At 37.8% G+C, this 20,655-nt stretch overlaps 1 protein-coding gene across 1 annotated transcript; it reads left to right on the top strand.

Moving 5' to 3' along the window:
* The first annotated feature begins 3,213 nt into the window (after positions 1-3,213).
* LOC123880165 (SET and MYND domain-containing protein 4-like) lies at positions 3,214-19,750 on the top strand. The gene is made up of 15 exons (XM_045928131.1): positions 3,214-3,619; positions 4,401-4,659; positions 5,321-5,501; positions 9,820-9,967; positions 10,846-11,001; positions 11,503-11,640; positions 11,866-12,073; positions 15,005-15,200; positions 15,607-15,703; positions 15,920-16,106; positions 16,644-16,791; positions 17,499-17,636; positions 18,102-18,181; positions 18,555-18,631; positions 18,920-19,750. The coding sequence occupies exons 1-15, from the start codon at positions 3,474-3,476 to the stop codon at positions 19,113-19,115; spliced, it is 2,355 nt and encodes a 784-aa protein (XP_045784087.1). The 5' UTR covers positions 3,214-3,473; the 3' UTR covers positions 19,116-19,750.
* The last annotated feature ends 905 nt before the right edge of the window (positions 19,751-20,655 follow it).

Raw genomic sequence — 20,655 nt, 5'->3', positions numbered from 1 at the left:
TGTAAGATCAGATAAGTTGTTGTAAAACTTGGTAGTTTTGCAATAAAACAAGAGTTAAAAAGTTAAATTAAGTATATTCAATAGATTAATTATGCTGATGCCTGGAAAAGTGCTCATGTTGTACCTCTTCCGAAAAAGGCTAATGCTGAGTATTTTTCCGATTTCCGTCCCATTTCCATCTTACCGTTTCTTTCCAAAGTCCTTGAAAAGTTAATTCACTATCAACTTAACCTTTTCCTGAATAGTCACTGCCTATTTAACCCTTTCCAATCTGGTTTCCGTTCTGGACATAGTACGGCTACTGCTCTGATTAAAGTTACTGATGACATTCGCTGGGGCATGGATAATCAACAACTCACAGTATTGACTTTGCTCGATTTCAGTAATGCTTTTAACACTGTGGACCATGATATACTTGTGAGTATGTTGCGTTCTCTTAACTTATCTCCATCAGCAACTGACTGGATGCATAGTTACCTAAGCGGTCGCCAGCAGCGTATTCGTGTCGAGGAAACTCATTCGTCTTGGTGCGATATCACTGCTGGTGTGCCTCAGGGTGGCGTGTTGTCACCATTACTCTTTTCTATTTTCATTAATTCTTTAACTCAAAAACTATCTTCTCTCTACCACATGTATGCAGATGACGTCCAAATTTACACCCAGGCAACTCTTGTGGACCTTCCGGCAGCCGTTACTCAAATAAATAATGATCTTGAGCTAATTCTGGAGTGGAGTCGATTTTATGGCCTCAATGTTAATCCGATCAAATCTCAGGCTATAATTATTGGCAGTCGGAACCTTATCTCAAAAATTGATTGGTTTACGCTTCCTCCCATTGAGTACAATGGTATTGTCATCCCATATTGTGATTCCGTTAAAAATCTGGGGATACATATGGATTGCAATTTAGGTTGGACGAATCACTTAAAACAGATTAGCAGGAAGACTTTTGCATCTCTGAGCTCTTTGCGTCGTCTACAATCATTTCTTCCAATTCCTACTAAAATTATGTTAGCACAGACTTTACTTCTTCCTATCCTTGATTATGCCGACGCAAGTTATATTAACTTAACAGAAGATCAGTTAAACAAGCTTGAGAGACTTCAAAACACTAGTATTCGGTTCATATTTGGGTTGCGCAAATATGACCATGTGTCTCATTTTCGGTCTCGTCTCAAGTGGTTACCCATCCGACTTCGCCGGAACTTACATATCCTTTCTATTCTGTACTGTGTATTGTTTCACCCTTCTTCTCCTCCTTACTTGAAGGAGAAATTTGAATTTGCAGCGCGTCCGGGACAAGTTCTCCGCACCTCTAGGAAGCTTATTTTAAGGACGCCTTCACATTCTTCTTCCTTTTTCAATAAATCCTTCACAGTTCAATCTATTAAATTGTGGAATGCCTTGCCTCTCGTAATCAGGGAGGCTAAGTCCATCAATATCTTTAAGAGGCTGGTGAAAGATCACTATTTGTCACTATCACTTTAGCATTATCGGATTTATTGGAACATATTTTACTAGTCTTAATAATAGTATGAGGATTTATTATTTATCTATATATCATATTTATTTATTATTATTTTTTTAGTCTATATTATGTATTTTATTATTTAGTACATTATTTAAATTTTAACATGTTTCTATGTATTTATTTATTTATTTATATATTTATTTATTCTAATATTATATATAAATGTAAATGTATACTTACACCACCTACCTCTAATATCTATAGCTATATCCTTTGGACCATTTTGGTTGCCTGGAAGAGATCGCTAGGTAGCGATAAGGCCGCCAAATTGTACCTATATTTTTTTGAGCTTTGTATGTGTTTTTCTGTACTAATTTTGTGGTGTACAATAAAAGTATATTCATTCATTCATTCATTCATTCATTAATTAGTAGGGCACATTATGAATCACTTCTATAATACAGATTGATGGTTATATGGTTTGTTTACCTAATTATTATATTTTCATTCTGTAATGATAATTTAAGTAAAATATACATATACCAAATACCGAACGTGTTTCATTAGTATCTTTTCCCATAGGTACCTACATAAATAATAAATTATACTGTAAGTATTTTATGTTATTAGCTAAGTGGTGAAGACCTAGTTGTTAAGACGCAGCTCGGCCTCTTATTAGGAGGTCCAGGGCTCCATTCCAGGCATGCCCTTTAACTTTTCAGAGTTTGGTGCGTTTTTAACCAATAAAATTATAAATCATTATTGCTTAAGTGAAGGAAAACATTGTGAGAAAACCTGAATGCTTCCTTGAATGAGGTCTCCAAAATGTTCTCAAAGATGTGTGAAGTCTATTTGCTCTTGGCTATTACATAATAATTATTTTATTATGTTATTTTAGAGTTGTCATGTGCTGTTTGTCACATCACTAGATAAATAGCAGGTTTTACTATGTTGTTCAAGTGTTCCCAGGTATTGTTGTATGTCACATTTCTTCTTTGGGGTGTGTACTCAATTATGCTCTGCACACACAAGATTAATGTTTAACCAGGTAGGTTAACATTTTGACAATGAAATGTGCCCAGTTTATTCGTTTCTGGAGCGATACTACGGACAAATTTAACAATGTAACGTCAAAAGAAAGCCTAATTATCAAATATAATCCATTGTAGTCCTAAAAAAGGCTAAGTTTATATGGCAATTTGGGGGTTAGATATTTAGCCAAAATATCGCATAATAACTTCGTGAATCACTTCACAAACATTGCTGAGAATAGTCTTATTGCTGTTTATGACATTTTTCGATACAATTATTTAAGAAATCGCTAAAAACAAAATTTTTACTATTTTATAACCTTAAAATTTTGACAGTGACAGATGACAGCAACATGACATTTATTCACAGAGTACTTATCTTTTTTTTTTTACTGGCTTTATGGTTCTGGACTCTACCTTTTTGAGCATGAGAACTTACTATCTCAGACAAACTTTAGACAAAGACCTATATATGTCATATTAGACCTAAACCAAAGGAAATAATATACTTCCTACTGTATTAATTAAAGCAGTATCCTCAGGCTCAAAAAATTAAGACCCAGAGCCGGAAAGCCAGTTGAAAAAAGAATCATAAGTACTCTGTGAATAAATGTCATATTGCTGTCATCAGTCATCACAGACTAGTATAATAGGTCACAGACCTTTTTGACAATGAGAATTGAGAACTTACCTACTATCTCAGACAAACTTTAGACAAAGACCTATAAGTAGGTATATTAGACCTAGACCAAAAGAAATAATAGGTACTTGCAACTGTATTTTCGCAATTATAATGTAATCCCTGGACCCTAAGATTCGAAGAATAAAGTAAAAAGTTTGGATTTATAAGATACCAATAAGATACTATCGATTCATGAATTATTAACATATTTTTAAACTTTCTTTAAACATCAATTAAGTGCGTTGTGCTTTTGAATTTTATACTTAATTTATAAATATTATAAACGAAAATGACCAGTGTATCCTTATCTGAAGACTGCGCGAAACAGTGGGAAATTATGTTGTTATTATTGTCGTCTGAGGAAAGGAAAATCGATCGGTCGACTGAAGATGAAGTCGACACGATGAATTATTTCTACAAGAATAAAGGAGTCCGGTGCGTACAGAATAGCTGATGTTATTAACTCTTCTATGTACCTACCTACACATCTGAGTCCTCCTTGGTCTCAATACATTACCATAAGCTGAATAAAAATGGTTTAGTTAATGCCCTATAAAAACCCAAGTCCTGAACTGATTTCAAAAACTTTTTGTCTTTAAGTACCTATTCATTTGTAAAACACCTGATTTAATGAAACCTTTTGGAGTGAAAGTAATAAAACCATACACAGTTATTATTTTTATACAATTAATTGATTGAAAACTTTAAAAACCAAAGATAAATATCGATACATAAGACACTATGGTCAAACAATATCCAACCTTTTGACTAGTACCTATGAACTATGTCAAGCATGAAATATATCTCTTACTAGCTGTACCTGGCATGCAATGCAATGCCGTAAACAAACATTTTTTTATTCATATATATATAGTTTTTTTGATGCAGGAACCATCTCGGGCGCCCTCAGAACACCCTACCAAAGTTTCATAACAATCTGATCAGCGGTTTAGCCGCCTATAGAACACAAACATACAAACTTTGTTTTTCATATATAAGATTACACTATTGAATCAATTACAAGAATCTTTTTGCAGGACAATAAGAAATACTGGTAGTAGTTAGTGTGTATCCTATGCAACAGAAATGCCAGAAAGATGAGCTTGCCCTCTTAAATGTGGTAATTTTGAGTCAGTACAATGATGGCTATGGCTCATCTCCCGATATATATCTCATCATAAGTTTAGGTATTTACTTAAATTTGTTTTATTTCTAGAAAAATCTTTCTTCATTGGCTGCAACAAATGCAAAAAACATATTGTAGAAAAACCAACGAATTAGATACTGCTTTGAAATGTGATGAAATAAGTTTACTTTGGAGGCAAAAAGGCAATGACAAGTTTCGAACCAACTTGGTAGAAGAAAGTTATAAATGCTATACAAACAGTGTAAAGTATGCGAAACACAACAGCCTTATGTATTCCCTTGCTTTAGCAAATAGATCTGCTGCATTGCTTCGAATGAAGAGGTTTCAGGTAAAATTATGATATAATACGCTCCTACACTAATAATATTATAAAGAGGTAAAGTTTGAATGTAAGAGGTAATCTCCGAAACAACTCATCAGATAAAAAAAATTCAGCTACATTATCCCTGACTGATATATTATGCTATAAATCATACTGTCTATCTCATGTTTTGTATGTGTATATAATTGTGAATGATTATTAATGAATCTATTAATTTTAAAACATAAAGCTTCATAGTAAATTCGTTTTTTCGTGCTCATAAGCACTTGATGGCTTGATTAGTACTGCTACCTGACAGGCTACTTTCTGTGCCTATTAAGCAATTTAAAACAAAAAGATCCTTGAAAAATATCAGGATGATCCTAAAAGAGACAAATAGAATACTAATGGCACAGTAATGTTCCGATACAAGTTAGTCCTTGACTGCAATCTCAGCTGTTGGTAAGTGATGATACAGTGTAAAATGGAAGAAGTATGGCAGTTTCATGAAACCCATACCTCTGTTTTTACGCGGCACCATACCGGAATGCCAAATTGCTTGGTACAGCATTTATAAATAACCAAACAGCCCCAGCCGGGATTCGAACCCAAGATTTCCCACTTATATGTGTAGTAGTATATAGTATAGTACCTAGTTAATGAAAATATTCGTCGTTATATTTTCCAGGAGTGTTTGTCTGACGTAGCATTGGCTATTGAGCATGGTTACCCACTGGAGCAACAACATAAATTGCATCTACGCCGTGCTGATTGCCACATCGAATTACAGCAACGAACTGAAGCCCGCGCGTCACTTGACGCTGCCATTCAACATGCTAATTCTCTTAAACTTTCAGCCACAAACGCTTGTAAGTTCTGAAATTAAAATTACATAGGTTATTAAGTTATTGTTTTTTTAATAGTAGATGATGCTCGTTACTTTGTCTATGGGTATAGGTTTTAAAAAATCCTGTCAAGACTCTTTGCTTTTACCGGGACGAAAAGCAGTGCGTGTGCGTGTGCGTGTGCGTGTGCGTGTGCGTTTTTGTTACTCCTTCACGCAAAAATCCCTGGATTAGCACATAGGCTACTTTTTATTACTTTTTATGTGTGTGTGTGTGTGTGTGTGTGTGTGTGTGTGTGTGTGTGTGTGTGTGTGTGTGTGTGTGTGTGTGTGTGTGCGTGCGTGCGTGCGTGCGTGCGTGCGTGCGTGCGTGCGTGCGTGCGTGCGTGCGTGCGTGCGTGTGCGTGTGCGTGTGCGTGTGCGTTTTTGTTACTCCTTCACGCAAAAATCCCTGGATTAGCACATAGGCTAATTTTTATGCCGGAAAATCAAAGGGCATCAGCTAGTAGATAATACTCCTTTCATCTGTGTAGGTAATTTCTGTTTTTTTTAAAACCTGTGGGAAACCTGTTCCTGTGGGAACATATTGATTTTCCAGTATAAAACGCGTAACATAAAAAGCAATATGTTGCAGCATAAGTAAAGAAAAAATCCACTTGTGATTACTATCTTACTTTGCAGTTAGCAATTTGAGCAAGAAAATAATTAACTTCCTAATACAATCTTCTCTGCATGAATCCGACTCAATATATCCCCATTTAGATATAGTGATAGCTCAGTAAGTTTTGATTTAGTTATTTTTGTGAACACTTTTATTACTATTTTATACTATTTCATTGTATATGTGTAACTGTGTGTGTGTGCAAAACCGCGAGTTTGCACTAACAAACATTAAACATGTGATTTGATAGTTCACGGCGGTGGACGTATGTGGCGTATCTCATAACTTGTTTTATTTTACTGAATTTCCGCTCGCACTGCACAAAATCGGGTAAATCCTTTCACAGATTTCAAGATGTAATTGAAATATCAAACAAGTTCCTCATAAACAAATTATACAACAAACACACTTCAATACATCAACAGAAAACAGAATTTAACATCATCATCTTCATCTTCAATTGATAGAAGTTTGCTACTGGACATAGGTCACTTGTAGAAGTTTAACATATTTTTAACCCCTATGAAGTGTCTATCAGTGTATCTGTCTGTGGCATCGTAGCTCCTAAACTAATGAACCGATTCTAATTCGGTTTTTTTGTTTGAAAGGTCGCTCGATCGAGAGTGTTCTTAGCTATAATCCAAGAAAATCGGTTCAACCGTTTGAAAGTTATCAGCTCTTTTCTTTTTTTTTTTTTTTTTTTTTTGATATTTCTAGGCTATCTGCAATCAGTCATTTGCCGACTATAATCAGATTATATGAGTGCGTTGCGGGTTTGGAGAAGGTCACTCCATCAAGAGACTCTTCTCATAGGGCTATCCCTGGCTTTATTGTCCACAAGACAGTTCTTCTATTGTGGCTCGTTTTAGCCTATTTACTTAGAATAGCAGCATGGAACATAAACGGCCTTTTAGGCCACAAACTAGAATTATCAACAATGATAAACATAAATAAAGTTGACATTATGCTCATAAGTGAGTCACACCTAACAGAATCAACAGCCTTTTCGCTTCAAGAATTTTGTGTGTACACAACTAATCACCCCGATGGTACAAGTCACGGAGGCACTGCAATACTCGTAAGAAAGAACATCAAGCACAATCTTGCACCATCATTCCGCACAGAATATATACAAGCAACAACAATATGTATACATGACAAAATTGGTATATTTAATGTGACTGCTGTATACTGCCCTCCAAAGCATAAGATAGATGAAGCTACCTTTACCAATTTTATCAAATCTCTGGGCCCAAGATTCCTAGCAGGTGGAGATTGGAACGCAAAAAATGAATGCTGGGGTTCTAGGCTTACTTTAACCAGGGGCAGGGAACTAAAAAATGCGATGGACAAGAACAATACTAAAGCGCTCAGTACAGGACAACCAACATACTTTCCTGCAGATCCGAACAGAAGGCCAGATCTTCTAGATTTCTTCCTTTACAAAGGTTTCACAGAGCACTACCTGAAGATAGAAAGTTGTTTCGATACGTCAGATGACCACTCGCCTATTATCGCTACTATCAGCACTACTATAATTGAGAAAAGCCCTAAACAACATCTATACAATAAAAGAACTGACTGGTATGCATTTAGCGAGTTTATTACTGAACACATTAACCTCAACGTATCTCTTAAGACAGAGGAAGAAATCGAAATAGCGACGGTCAATTTCACAAACTTGGTTCAAAAAGCTTGTTGGTTGAGTACACCTCAAGAATCAGCCAAGCCAATTGCGTTCCAAAATGTACCTCTTTTGACTAAAGAAAAAGTGTTGGAGAAAAGACGCCTAAGAAGAATATGGCAAACACAAAGAAGAGCAAAAGACAAATCGCAACTTAATAAAGCCATTCATGACCTAAAAGCATATCTGAGAGAAGTAGAAGATGAAACCCTTCAAAACAGATTAGAAAATATGTCTCCAACAGGCAATAAAGAACATTCCTTATGGAAGGCTATTAAGTCGACTACTGGCCCGCTGATTCAGTCACATCCGTTGAAACTAGATGATAACACATGGGCAAAAACTGACTCTCATAAGGCAGAAGTGTATGCACAATTTCTCAATACAATTTTTACCCCGAACACAAGGGATGAAACCTACAATAATGAAAAAGAAATTGACGATTACCTGAACAGCGATCTCCAACTTAGTCTTCCTATCAAGTGCTTTACCCCAGCAGAAGTCTCGCGAGCAATAAAACGCCTTGATAACAAAAAAGCACCAGGATTTGACCTTATAACTGGAGAAGTTCTTAAGCAACTCCCAAAGAAAGCTATCGTATTTCTCACAACACTTTTCAACTGTATACTCAGGACATCATATTTTCCACAAGTATGGAAAGTTTCCCATATAATTATGATACCAAAACCTGGGAAAGACCCCCTTATTGTCTCATCATATAGACCCATCAGCCTACTACCTGTCATATCAAAACTCTTCGAAAAACTTCTTCTAAGTCGTTTAAAAGCTATTATCACGAAAGAAACTCTTATACCAGATCACCAGTTTGGCTTTCGACAAGGTCACTCAACCATAGAACAAATCCATAGAGTAGTTAACAAAATAAGGCAATCCCTAGAAAGAAAAGAATATTGCTCAGCCGCATTTTTGGATGTTCAGCAGGCCTTTGACAGGGTTTGGCACAAAGGCCTTTTGTACAAAATAAAGATTAACTTTCCTCATAATATTTATACTCTGCTGAAGTCGTATTTACAAGACAGGATATTCCAAGTCGTAGTAGGAGAGCATTGTTCCCAGTTCTACGATATCAAAGCTGGTGTTCCACAGGGATCAGTGCTAGGGCCGACCCTTTATACCTTATACACAGCCGACTTACCCGAGACACCAAGTATCCTCACCGCAACGTTTGCTGACGACACAGCGGCACTGAGTACTCACTCAAATCCAACGGTAGCATCCCAGCGACTACAGGGCCACTTGGATAATATTGATAAATGGATGCGAAAGTGGAGAATCAAGGCTAGTGCATCCAAATCAACCCACGTAACCTTTACACTTAGGCCCGGCGATTGCCCAGAGGTGAAACTTGGCAACGAAACTCTGCCACATGGTAATGTAGCCAAATATCTTGGTATGCATCTTGATAGAAGACAAACATGGCAAACACATATAAAAAAAAAGAGAGAAGAGCTGCGTGTACGCACGAGATCGCTAATGTGGTTACTTGGCAGACACTCCCGACTATCACTTAATAACAAAGTACTCATATACAAGAGCTTTTTAAAACCCGTATGGACATATGGCTTGGAGTTGTGGGGCACAGCCAGCAATTCTAACATAGAAATACTACAGCGCTATCAAAACTCAGTCTTTCGCACAATACTGAATGCTCCATGGTTTACTAAAACAAGTGAAACACATGAGTATCTTGCAATGCCCACAATCAAAGAAGAAATTAATAATAATGCTAAAAAACACAAAGCCAAGCTAGAAGTCCATGCGAATAGTCTGGCAGTGTCACTTACCACATGCAGCAGAGTAAATAGGCTAAAACGAGCCAGCTCTTTTCTAGTTACTGTAACCTTCACTTGTCGGGGGTGTTATAAATTTTTAATTTATACTTGTCGAGTAAATCTTTCGTCAGTGCAAACTCACGGTAATCGTGTTGCAGCGTTACTTTAAAACTAAAACTTTAACAATGATGAAAATTATTTTCAGTGGAATTTGAACGACACATAAAAATACTGGAAAAAAAGCTGGAATTGGTTAAAGAGGAAGGATGCGTAAACGAGTCAGTGGTTCTTCCTGACTGGTACCTCGGCCCGAATCCCAGCTTCAATGCTGCTTCCAATGCTATAGAACTAAGGTCATTACTAATCCAAATTAAGCATCAGGCGCGTTACGTCAAAACTACACATTTTTACAGAAATCTGGAAAACCAGACGGATATTTTTTCTAGAACTTGTCTACGATATTTCATTGAGTTTAATTTCTCTTAAGTCACTCTCTTTGAATTGTAAATCAGAAGATTTTGAGATGTTATCAAGCATAATTAGATAAACCATAACAAAAACACTTGTTTGTTTTAAGCATCATCATCATTAAACCCTTGCCGATTTACTGAGCTCGGATCTCTTCTCAGAATGAAGAATTTGGCCATAGTCCACTACGCTAGCAAAGTGAGGATTCGCATTCCTTTGAGAACATTATGGAGAACTCCGGCACGCAGGTTTCCTTCACCGTTAGAAAAAGTGATATTTATAACTCTGAAAAGTAAGAGATGCATGCTGGAGATCGAACTCTTGCCCTTTCGAATAGGAGGCTATCGTCTATAACTCTATACCATTAGACTACCACTGATTTTTTAATAACCCTCATTATTTCATCAGTTTGATAAGCTGAGTGAAAGTGACAATCCATTTTGGACTTGCCTTTACACAAGTTTAAAAAACCTATTATAACTATGCTCCTGAGTAAAGCATATTATACAATCGATGATTATGTAAATGATAAAAGAGCGTGGATTTGACCTGCAATTCGCTCCAGAAATGCGCGGGACTTTAATTACTTTTATACATGGCATAATATTGTATATCAAATCTTTGAAAAGAGCAACCGCTGAGTTTCTTGCTGGTTTTTCTCGGTAGGAAAGGCATTCCGAACCAGGGGTAGATGCTTTTGACGATTCAAAAGTACTTATAAAAGTCTAATTGAATAAAAATATTTTGAATTTGAATGTGACAGACGCAACGACGCAGTAGGCAGACACGTGGTGGTGAGAGCGAGCACGCGACGCGGCGACGTGCTGTTCTCGGAGGAGCCGTACGCGTGGGTCGCGCTGCCCACCGACTCGGCGGCGGTGTGCGAGATGTGCTGCGCGGGCGACGTCAACCCCGTGCCGTGAGTACCAACATCGCGCTTACCACTATTATAATTTTTAGGGTCCCGTACCTCAAAAGGGAAAATGGAACCCTTATAGGATCACTTTGTTGTCTGTCTGTCTGTCCGTCCGTCCGTCCATCCGTCCATCGTGTCTGTCAACAAAACTTATAGGGTACTTCCTGCTGATCTAGAATCATGAAATTTAGTAGGTAGGTGGGTCGGGTCTTATAGGTCAAATAAAGGAATAAATCCGAAAATAGAGATGATGATGAAATGTGCGGTTTGTGGAAGCATATGAATGGGAATGTTATCCTGGAACAAGAGGCGGCTAATGGCTTCACGGTGGTACGTGTTTATTTATTAATAACAGATAAGACATACAGTAAATACATGCAGCATATAATATGCCTGGGTCATATAATTACATCAGGGATTATATTATTATTATGGGACCACCCTTTTTTTGTCATAATCTATCATCGTCGTTCGCAGCTTAACAAAGTACTCTGGTGTTCGCAGCTGCAGCGTATGTTCGCGCAGCGCGTACTGCGGGGAGCGCTGCCGCGCGCTCGCTGCGCTCTCCTTCCACCGTTGGGAGTGCGCGGCGGCACAATTCTCCCTCTTCCCCACCATAGGCATCGCACATTTAGCTCTAAGGTTAGTTTTTAGGGTTCTGTACCTCAAAAGAATAAACTGATCCCTTAGAGGATCACTTTGTCGTCTATCTGTCCGTCCGTCTGTCGTATTTGTCAAGAAAACCTATAGGGTACTTCCCGTTGACCTAGAATCATGAAATTTGGCAGATAGGTAGGTCTTATAGCAAAAATAAAGGAAAAATCAGTTTTTACTTTCAGTTTTTTTTAAATACTTTCTATTTTGCAGGGTATTACTAATAAGCGCACAGAACGGATTCCCCGCGCCGCCGCGTCGTCTCCCCGAGGCTACAACGGCAGCCGAACTCTTCAGAAGTTACTCACAAGTTGACAACACACAGATATACAAACAAGATACACCTCCTTTCTACAGGATGTTCAATCTGGTTACCAACTTCGATAAAATGAATAATACAGACTATGTGCAGTATGCTCTGGTAAGCGGCTGATTTTTATTCATAATTATTCCGTCAGTTATAGAACTGACTATTAATAAAACATTTGGCGGAATGTGTAAATAGTTATTTAAGAGGGGTCTCTCTGTCACTCGCTCCATGCAAACGTATTTCCAATTTCATTTGAATATTAAGCAACCAAAGTCCATGAAATTTTGCAGAGACATTCTAGAAACTAATATCTATGTCTGTGGTTTTCCAGATTTCTGTTAAAATATTCGGTTTCAAAGTTACGCGGTCTTAAAAATTAACATACAAATCTTTGAGCCCCTGTAATTTTAAAACTACATATTTTTAGAAAAATCTAATACACCACAGGCACAGATATTAGTTTCTAGAATATGTTTGCAAAAGGAGATCATTATTTTTGGGCCTTTTCTGAAAGTGCCGGCCAACGAAAAAAAATGGTACGGATCGTTAGAACTAGCCATTTGGAGTAATAGTTAATATGGCAGAAAAGTTGTAGGATTGCTCTGAACCAAGTTATACAAGGTCGAAGATTCGTCATTTTCATACATTTTATTGATTTCTAAAAGTGCTGGGAAACATAAAATAATGTTAGATATTGCTAGAACTAATGATTTGAAGCAATTGTCATTATGACCCAAAGGCTGTGGGGCCATTATATGTCGTGTTATACAAGTTATACAAAAAATTAATATACTTTGTATAATTAATTGTAACCGATTTTATGATTTTGTTACTGTTCTGATTGTTTTATACGAATTTGAATACACGTACAATTATTTTGACTCCCACGAAGAGCTGGATCAGCTGCAATGTGGACAAAATTCGTTTATCCAGATAGGATTGTATGCGGCCTTGGTGATCTCATCCAGCCATCTCCCAAACTTCTGCCACTGGGATATCTCCGGCGAGCTCTGTGATGAATGCACCATTTGGTTATAAGTACTGTTCACCATAGTAACTACGGGCTTGCTTCAGTCGATAGCTGCCCAAAGCAACCTGCGTCGATTCTTCTGTGAATCTAGGAAAGTCATTGAACGGAGGATGTCGGCTTCCATAGCCTGGAAATGAGCTCTTCTTCTATTATAATTATTGTGTGTGATAACAAGTTCTGCTTAACTGTTTTGCGCATTGACCAGTTCATGAATTTTGTCAAGGAAATCACGTCTGTAGTACACGTTATTGTCTATCAGAACATGATAGCTGTTTAGCGATGTTACCGCGATCCTGAAATAATCGATCACGTTACTTAATGCCCAGTCACTCTGATCAATCCTGAGCAAACGAAAATCTCTTTTAAAGCAATTGTTCATCACTTCCACCATCCAGTGGCAAATGGTAACAAGCTTAGATTTATTGGTTTGGTCAGTAATTAACTGGGTTTCATTTAAATGTTTTGTTTCTAGCATTTGTGTCACATAACCGCATGCCTCAAGAAAGAAAGGCTATCTATATAGGGCATGTACAGACAGATACAGGCATGTACATATATCTTCAGAAAAGCACTAATTACTTTTTTCAGTGAAAATCATACCCTAACCACAAGTTCTGAAACCACTAAAAGCCTTTATATTTGTTGCGATGGAACAATAATGTACACGCTGCAGCAACTTACAATGCCTAGATTTTAAATGATACCTTAAATGATATAGAAGATTTTTACTGGATTTTTATCTTAGTCCATGGTTTTAGAGATACCATAAACAATCTTGAGGTAATCTTTCTTTCTTGAGGTGTGCGGTTATGTGGCACAAATGCTAGTAACAAAACATCAGTAAAAACCCAGCTAACTACTGACGAAGCCAATAAATCTAGACTTTTTACTATTTGCTGCTGGATAATGTAAATGGTTATCGACCGCTTTGGAAGAGATTTTTGTTTACTCAGGGTTATTCAGGATTTGTAACCGGACATTAAGTAACATGATCGATTATTTCAGGATTTTGTCAGCATTGCTGAACGGCTATCATGTTCTGATAGACATGCATGCACGTGATTTTCTTGACGTAATCCATGAACGGCCAGTGAGAAAAACAGTTCAGCAGAACTTGTTATCACAAACAATATGTAATTATAATAGAAAGAGGGCTCATTTCCAGGCTATGGAAGCCAACATCCTCCGTTCAATGACTTTCCTAGATTCACAGAAGAATTGACGCAGGTTGCTTTGGGCAGCTATCGACTGAAGCAAGCCCGTAGTTACTATGGTGAACAGTACGTATAACCAAATGGTGTATTCATCACAGACCTCGCCGGAGATATTCCAATTCGCAGTGGCAGAAGTTTGGGAGATGGCTGGATGAGATCACCAAAGCCGCATACAATCCAGGTATGTATAACGAATTATGTCCACATTGCAGCTGATCCAGCACTTCGTGGGAGTCAAAATGATTGTACGTGTATTCAAATTCGTATAAAACAATCAGAACAGTAACAAAATCATAAAATCGGTTGCCATTAATTATACAAAGTATATTAATTTTTTGTATAACTTGTATAACACGACATATAATGGCCCCACAGCCTTCGGGACATAACGACAATTGCTTCAAATCATTAGTTCTAGCAATATCTAACATTATTTTATGTTTCCCAGCACTTTTAGAAATCAATAAAATGTATGAAAATGACGAATCTTCGACCTTGTATAACTTGGTTCAGAGTAATCCTACAACTTTTCTGCCATATTAACTATTACTCCAAATGGCTAGTTCTAACGATCCGTACCATTTTTTTTCGTTGGCCGGCACTTTCAGAAAAGGCCCAAAAATGTATGGAGCTAGAATGATCTCCTTTCATGGACTTTGGTTGCTTAATATTCAAATGACATTGGAACTACGATTGTACGGAGTAAGTGACGGCGAGAGACCTGTTAACAGACCAGATTAAAAAAAATATGAAGAAGTTGCTATCAAATGATGAGTTTAGTATTACCTCTGTGTGCAGACGGCGACAATGCTGACTCTATATTTAGAGAACTATACGTCGTTCTTCGAGTTTTTGCCGAGCAAGTTGCCGTGCAAGCTCGCGGACGTGGAGATGAAGCTGTTCGCCGCGGCGGTCGTGCTGCGCAGTCTGGGGCAGCTGGTGTGCAACGGACACGCGACGCTCAGCCTGTCCACTGTGGAGGACGACGGGAACGGTGAGGCCCTAAATCTCCACCGATACAAGTCCCAACAGATGACGTAAAATCCGATCAGTCCAGTCCAGACCAGTATATCTCCGATTAATATCAAGCTAATACAAAACTGCAAGTTGCCCACGCACCGCACCGCGGTTCGTGAGCTTATCCGGAGGCGAGGCGATCACGCTACGATTCCGATTAGTGTGCGTTGCAGTAAGGAGTTTCATATAAAGAATACTGGAAGGTTCGAGTTGACACGGTGACGATCCCTTTCCGAGTTAATATGTGTGCTACGACCTTAAGGATGAAATGCAGCAGCCGGCTGATCTATTTTTGTACCATGCACGGTCATACGTTTTGCGCGCACTATGAGAAGACCATTCCGAAATAGTGCAAGTAAGCTTTTTTAACTAATTGAATGCAGGTCGCACAGTGAGTGAAAGGGAAGTCCGTCGCGCGACTGCCATATACCCCTCCGCTGCGATGATGAACCATTCCTGCGACCCCAACATCATTAACACGTGAGTACCGCAACGCATCTATCCTGAAAACCTCTGAATAATAACTATAATACGTCCAAATTAACGATGGCAAACGGAGCAAACGATTGTAAGTACGAAAATATTAAAATCACTTTCCGTGGAAGATAGCCTGTGAAATCACTGTGAAGAAAAAAGATAATTTCACCAAATGGAAATGATTTCAAGGTAGCAATAATGGGCATCTCTGATTCGTAGGTTCTATAACAGCCGGCTGATAATCCGTTGTTCGCGCGAGTTGGCGGCAGGCTCCGAGGTGTTCAACTGCTACGGGCCGCACCGCGCGCGCGAGCCGACCGCGCAGCGCCGCTCGCAACTACGCGCGCAGTACATGTTCGCGTGCGATTGCACTGCGTGCAGCGACAGCGACAGGAAGGACTTTGTGGTAGACCTTCCACACTTTGTACGCGTTTTCGCACGAGTTTGATTCGTATGAACACGTACAAACAATTCCAAGCTTCCGAGTAGGTACTTACTACGGAAGGGCGCGCGAGAAGCTATTGCGGAAAATGAGTTGGCGAGGGTTTTTGATATGTCATGTAGTTAGTGAGAAACATAGGTTTTAATATTCTTTAGTACTTGGTTACTATAAAACACCTCGATAAAGATGTCGGCTCCGAAACAATTGAGTGGGTTTGCAGACTGCAGTAATATTTTTATCGCCCAAGGGTAGTAAATCAGTTTAATAGCGATAAAGTAAGACTCACTTTAAAATACAATTTACAATAATTACATTTTGAACCTACATTACATGATTTGGTTTTGACATTACCTACATGCTGTTCATGATTCTAGGACTAGGTCAATGGGAATACCTTTATAGGTTTTTTAACAGACACGACAGACAGATAAAGTGATCCTATAAGGGTCTCTTTTTTGCCTTTTGAGATACGGAACCCTAAAAGTGGAGTTTCTTGTGCAGTTGCTGTTCAGCGCTTACGCGTGTCAATCGTGCAAGGGGCCCGTGTCGTGGCAGGGGCGCCGGCCCCGCTGCCAGCAGTGTAGCGCGGACTTCCACCCGGAGCGTGCGCTCGTCCAGATCGACCGCGCCGAGGAGCTGGCCATGCAAGGTACAGTACCAGTCGGACGAGGGGCCCGGGGCCCTAAAGTAGCCATATTTTTTTATGATCTCACGTCACCATCACTCTAGTTCATTCTGTTACTATAACAGTTAGTGATATTTATGTTTTATCTAGCTTGGAAGAAAAATTTGAAAAAGCACACACAAGCTAAACGTAGCCTACACTGGCAGGCGTCGATATTTGGCTATAAAACGGCGAACTTAGGCAGAGGGGTAGAGTTTTAAAATTTATTAATATATAATAAAAAGATATTTAAAACTCTACCCCTCTGCCTAAGTTTTAGAGTTTTAAATATAGTTATAATAGTTAAATAAATATTTAACTATTATAACTATATTTAAAACTCTACCCCTCTTCAGCTTTTCATAGCCCACCTGTTTAACCGATTTTGATGAAATTTGGCACAATATTAGCTGTGATTCCGAGCAAGGAGTTACAAATAGGCTACTTTAGGACTACTACTACTTTACTTAGGGATTTAAAAGAGACCTAAATCTACGAAACGTAGCTACGGGCATCATCTACTTAGTACAGAGAACCTGGAACCACTAATAGATTAATACCGGAAAAGCAAAGAGTTCCCATGGGATTTTTAAAAACCTAAATCCACACGGGTGAAGTCGCGGATGTGATCGAGTGATAGTATAATACAAGTATACACTTCGCTGACTATATAGTATTTATTACTACTGCAGCAGAGCAAATGCCGAGTCTTGAAGAGCGGTGCGAGAAAATGCACGCATCGTATCGGCTGAAGCAGCAAGTGTGGCATCGACACAACTCTTCTCTGCGCGTGGCGGCCGACAAGCTAGCGCGCCTCTACGCGGACCTAGGTCAGTCTGTGTTTGCTTTTATGTATGAACTAGCTGACCAGTCCCGGCTTCGCTAGAATGGGATTTCTGACAATCGGTGAAGGGGTGGAATTTCCGAAAATCCTGAAAATTGAAACATACTCCTTCATTTGTAATTGAAAGCCCAAATATTAATTTTTAGGTAAATAACTTGAAAAATGACAGACTTTCAAACAAACTTTCATTCCTTATTCTACTTCGATTGTTACTGCTGTTAGAATTTATTGTATGATATAAAAAATATTATGAAATTTGAAAAACTGCTCTCGGAGAATCCGTACTTCTTGCGACGTTAATTCTTTATTGTTATCTTGAAAAGTAAACCTAACACAAATAAATAAATCAGTTTTCCCTTCCACCTACAATATCTACCTCACCTTCAAGTCAAGAGTGAAGTCATATAATATTGGCCTGCTTCATCATTAATTTGGTTGTTGCATTCAACAGGGGAATTTAGCAAAAGTATGGAGCTGATTAAACAGAACATCCAGAGCTTAGAATACCAGTTTGGATCCTTCAGTGTAGAGGTAAATGCATCCTAGCTATATTAAGCTTATCTACCGCTAACTTTTGGAGTTGTTTTTTTTAACTTTAAAATGTGAGGAAACCTGCATGTCTTAGAGTTCCCCATAATGTTCTCCAAAGTGGGCGAAGTGCGAATACGCACTTGGCCAGCGTGGTGGACTGTGGGCAAACTGTGTGCGTGTTCAGTAGTCAGCGGGTGAGGGATTGATAGTGATGAACGTAATACCAAAAGTTGATTTGCGTTGTTATAACATCGTCCATCTCACTATTGAGTATTTCTCGCCCATAAATATCTACTATTGGACGATGTCGAGGTTACACCCAGTTAGTTTGGCCCTAACCATCACAACTAATGCGGCTTTCAATATTTTGCAGGTGGCACACGAGCTTAGAAAACTGTCCGACGTCATGTTAGAAAGAATACTCAACGCGCCACAGCATTTGGAACACAGGTATGCAATTTTATTTTTACTCCTTCTGCATTAGACATTTAGTTATTCATTAGTTGAAATAACTTTAGATTGCAAACGTACGTTTAGTAGATTTTTCTCAAAATCACTTTTCCCAAACAATTGTTCAACCCTTTTTCGGTGAATATCATCGTGCCTCTCACCTTTCTCATACAATATTACGTGAAATAGCAAAGAGATTGCCCGCGTGCGCCGGAAACTTTGGTCGAGCGTATCAAGTGCCCTTAAAGGTTTAGCCAGAACCGATTATAACTTTATTTTCTTTCACAGGGAATGGTGCTTAGAAGCCCATAAGATAATAAAGAAAGCTGTCCAGCTGATGGAGTTGAATTATGGGTCGTGGGAGCCGTTGGTGGCGCGCCTAAAGGAACAGGAGGCGTACGTAGCCTCGCTGCTGGCCGAAAGCCGCACACCAGACGCTGCGGACTGCATCCACCACAATCTGCATTACAACCTCAAGATATAATGCCACAAGCACAAGCTTCGCAAACTTGAACTGCTTAGCCACGAGACACGTTAGAGAAAAAAGAAAAATCGTTCGACACAATCTGATTTTTTTTCTATTTTAGGCCACCGTATCACAGTGGTAAAAAATCCTATTTTATGATTCTTTTATGATTTGACTATGTACCTGTCTGTATGTGTCTGTCTTTTTTATATGTCAAAAAATGTTGCGTAACCAAAAGTATGCTATAAATATATGAACATGATCGGCGTACGAAACGATTTTACTCGCGACAGTTTTAACGATTAAGAATTAACTTATGAAACAACGAATTATTTAAGAAAGCATTTTATTAAAATTAACTGTAAATGTGTACCATACACAGTTGTGCAAACATATTGCACAAGGCATTTATGTATTAGATTAAAGACGCAAAAAAATAAATGTATGGCCTTTACAATTTATAAAATGAGGAGTTCAGGATAGAAACCCAAAAGGGTAGCCTACCTTTACGTAACTTGATTATATTATACCGTGTGATTATTCATGGATAATTCACTTTCATTATCATCAATTATGGGAAATTGAAAACGTAATTTAAATTTAAAATAAAATAAAATAAAAATATTTTATTTCAGACAGTAATTATAAGACCATTATAATTCTATACAAATTAAATTACGTAAATAAAAATTAATATTAAAATGTAATAATTAAATAAAGATAATATTATAAGAATTAAAATAATAATTGCAAAAAAAATGTATATAATTATACCAAAAACAGATGTCAATTTTTTTTGTTATATTATTATTATAACATTTTAAAGTTTGTAATATTAACTTCGGATTGCTTAAGTATGCAATATGGGATCAAGCTATTGATACAACTTATTAATTTTATTTTTAATGTAAAGTAAGACCCTTACTAATAAAAATGCACACACTACCCCATAGCTGCAACGCCTAATCTACACATTTCTAGAGTGCTTTCTGCTAACAATTTTCCCTGATATTGCTTGACTCTATACCGCTAATACAGGTTATATTTTAATTATTTTCAATATTTTTATTTAAGTTGGTGTATTATTTGCCATATTTGTATATATAATATTATAATTATACTTCAAATTATGATAATTTTAATTGTAATTTAAACAACACATATAAAGCTTTGCTAATGACTAGCAAAGCTAATTATTTTCTGTTGTTTCCGGGATAGTATAGCCATATAAGCAGGTGCCAATTACCCTTAAGGGGCATGAGACCGGCCTGCCCGCGAAATTCAAATTTAATTTGGTTTTTCGCAATTTGTAAACTAATACGACAACGTAGGCTTATGGTTATTTTATTTGCGACAATGGCAATATCATCCTCACAGGTTTAAAAATCTTTACTTGAAAAGGTCCAGTTTAAGAAATTAATTAAAGTATCGACTAATTTGTGAGAATAGTCGATACTTTAATTTATTTCTTAAACTGGACCTTTTGGTCCAGGCTCATGACCCTTAAGAGGCCAAAAGATCTTCTTGTACATAGTTTTAGGAGTAGGTAAGGTGTTGC

This window comes from Maniola jurtina, chromosome Z, assembly GCF_905333055.1.
Source record: "Maniola jurtina chromosome Z, ilManJurt1.1, whole genome shotgun sequence".
Lineage (NCBI taxonomy): Eukaryota > Metazoa > Arthropoda > Insecta > Lepidoptera > Nymphalidae > Maniola > Maniola jurtina.
This window is presented reverse-complemented; position numbering and strand designations above follow the sequence as displayed.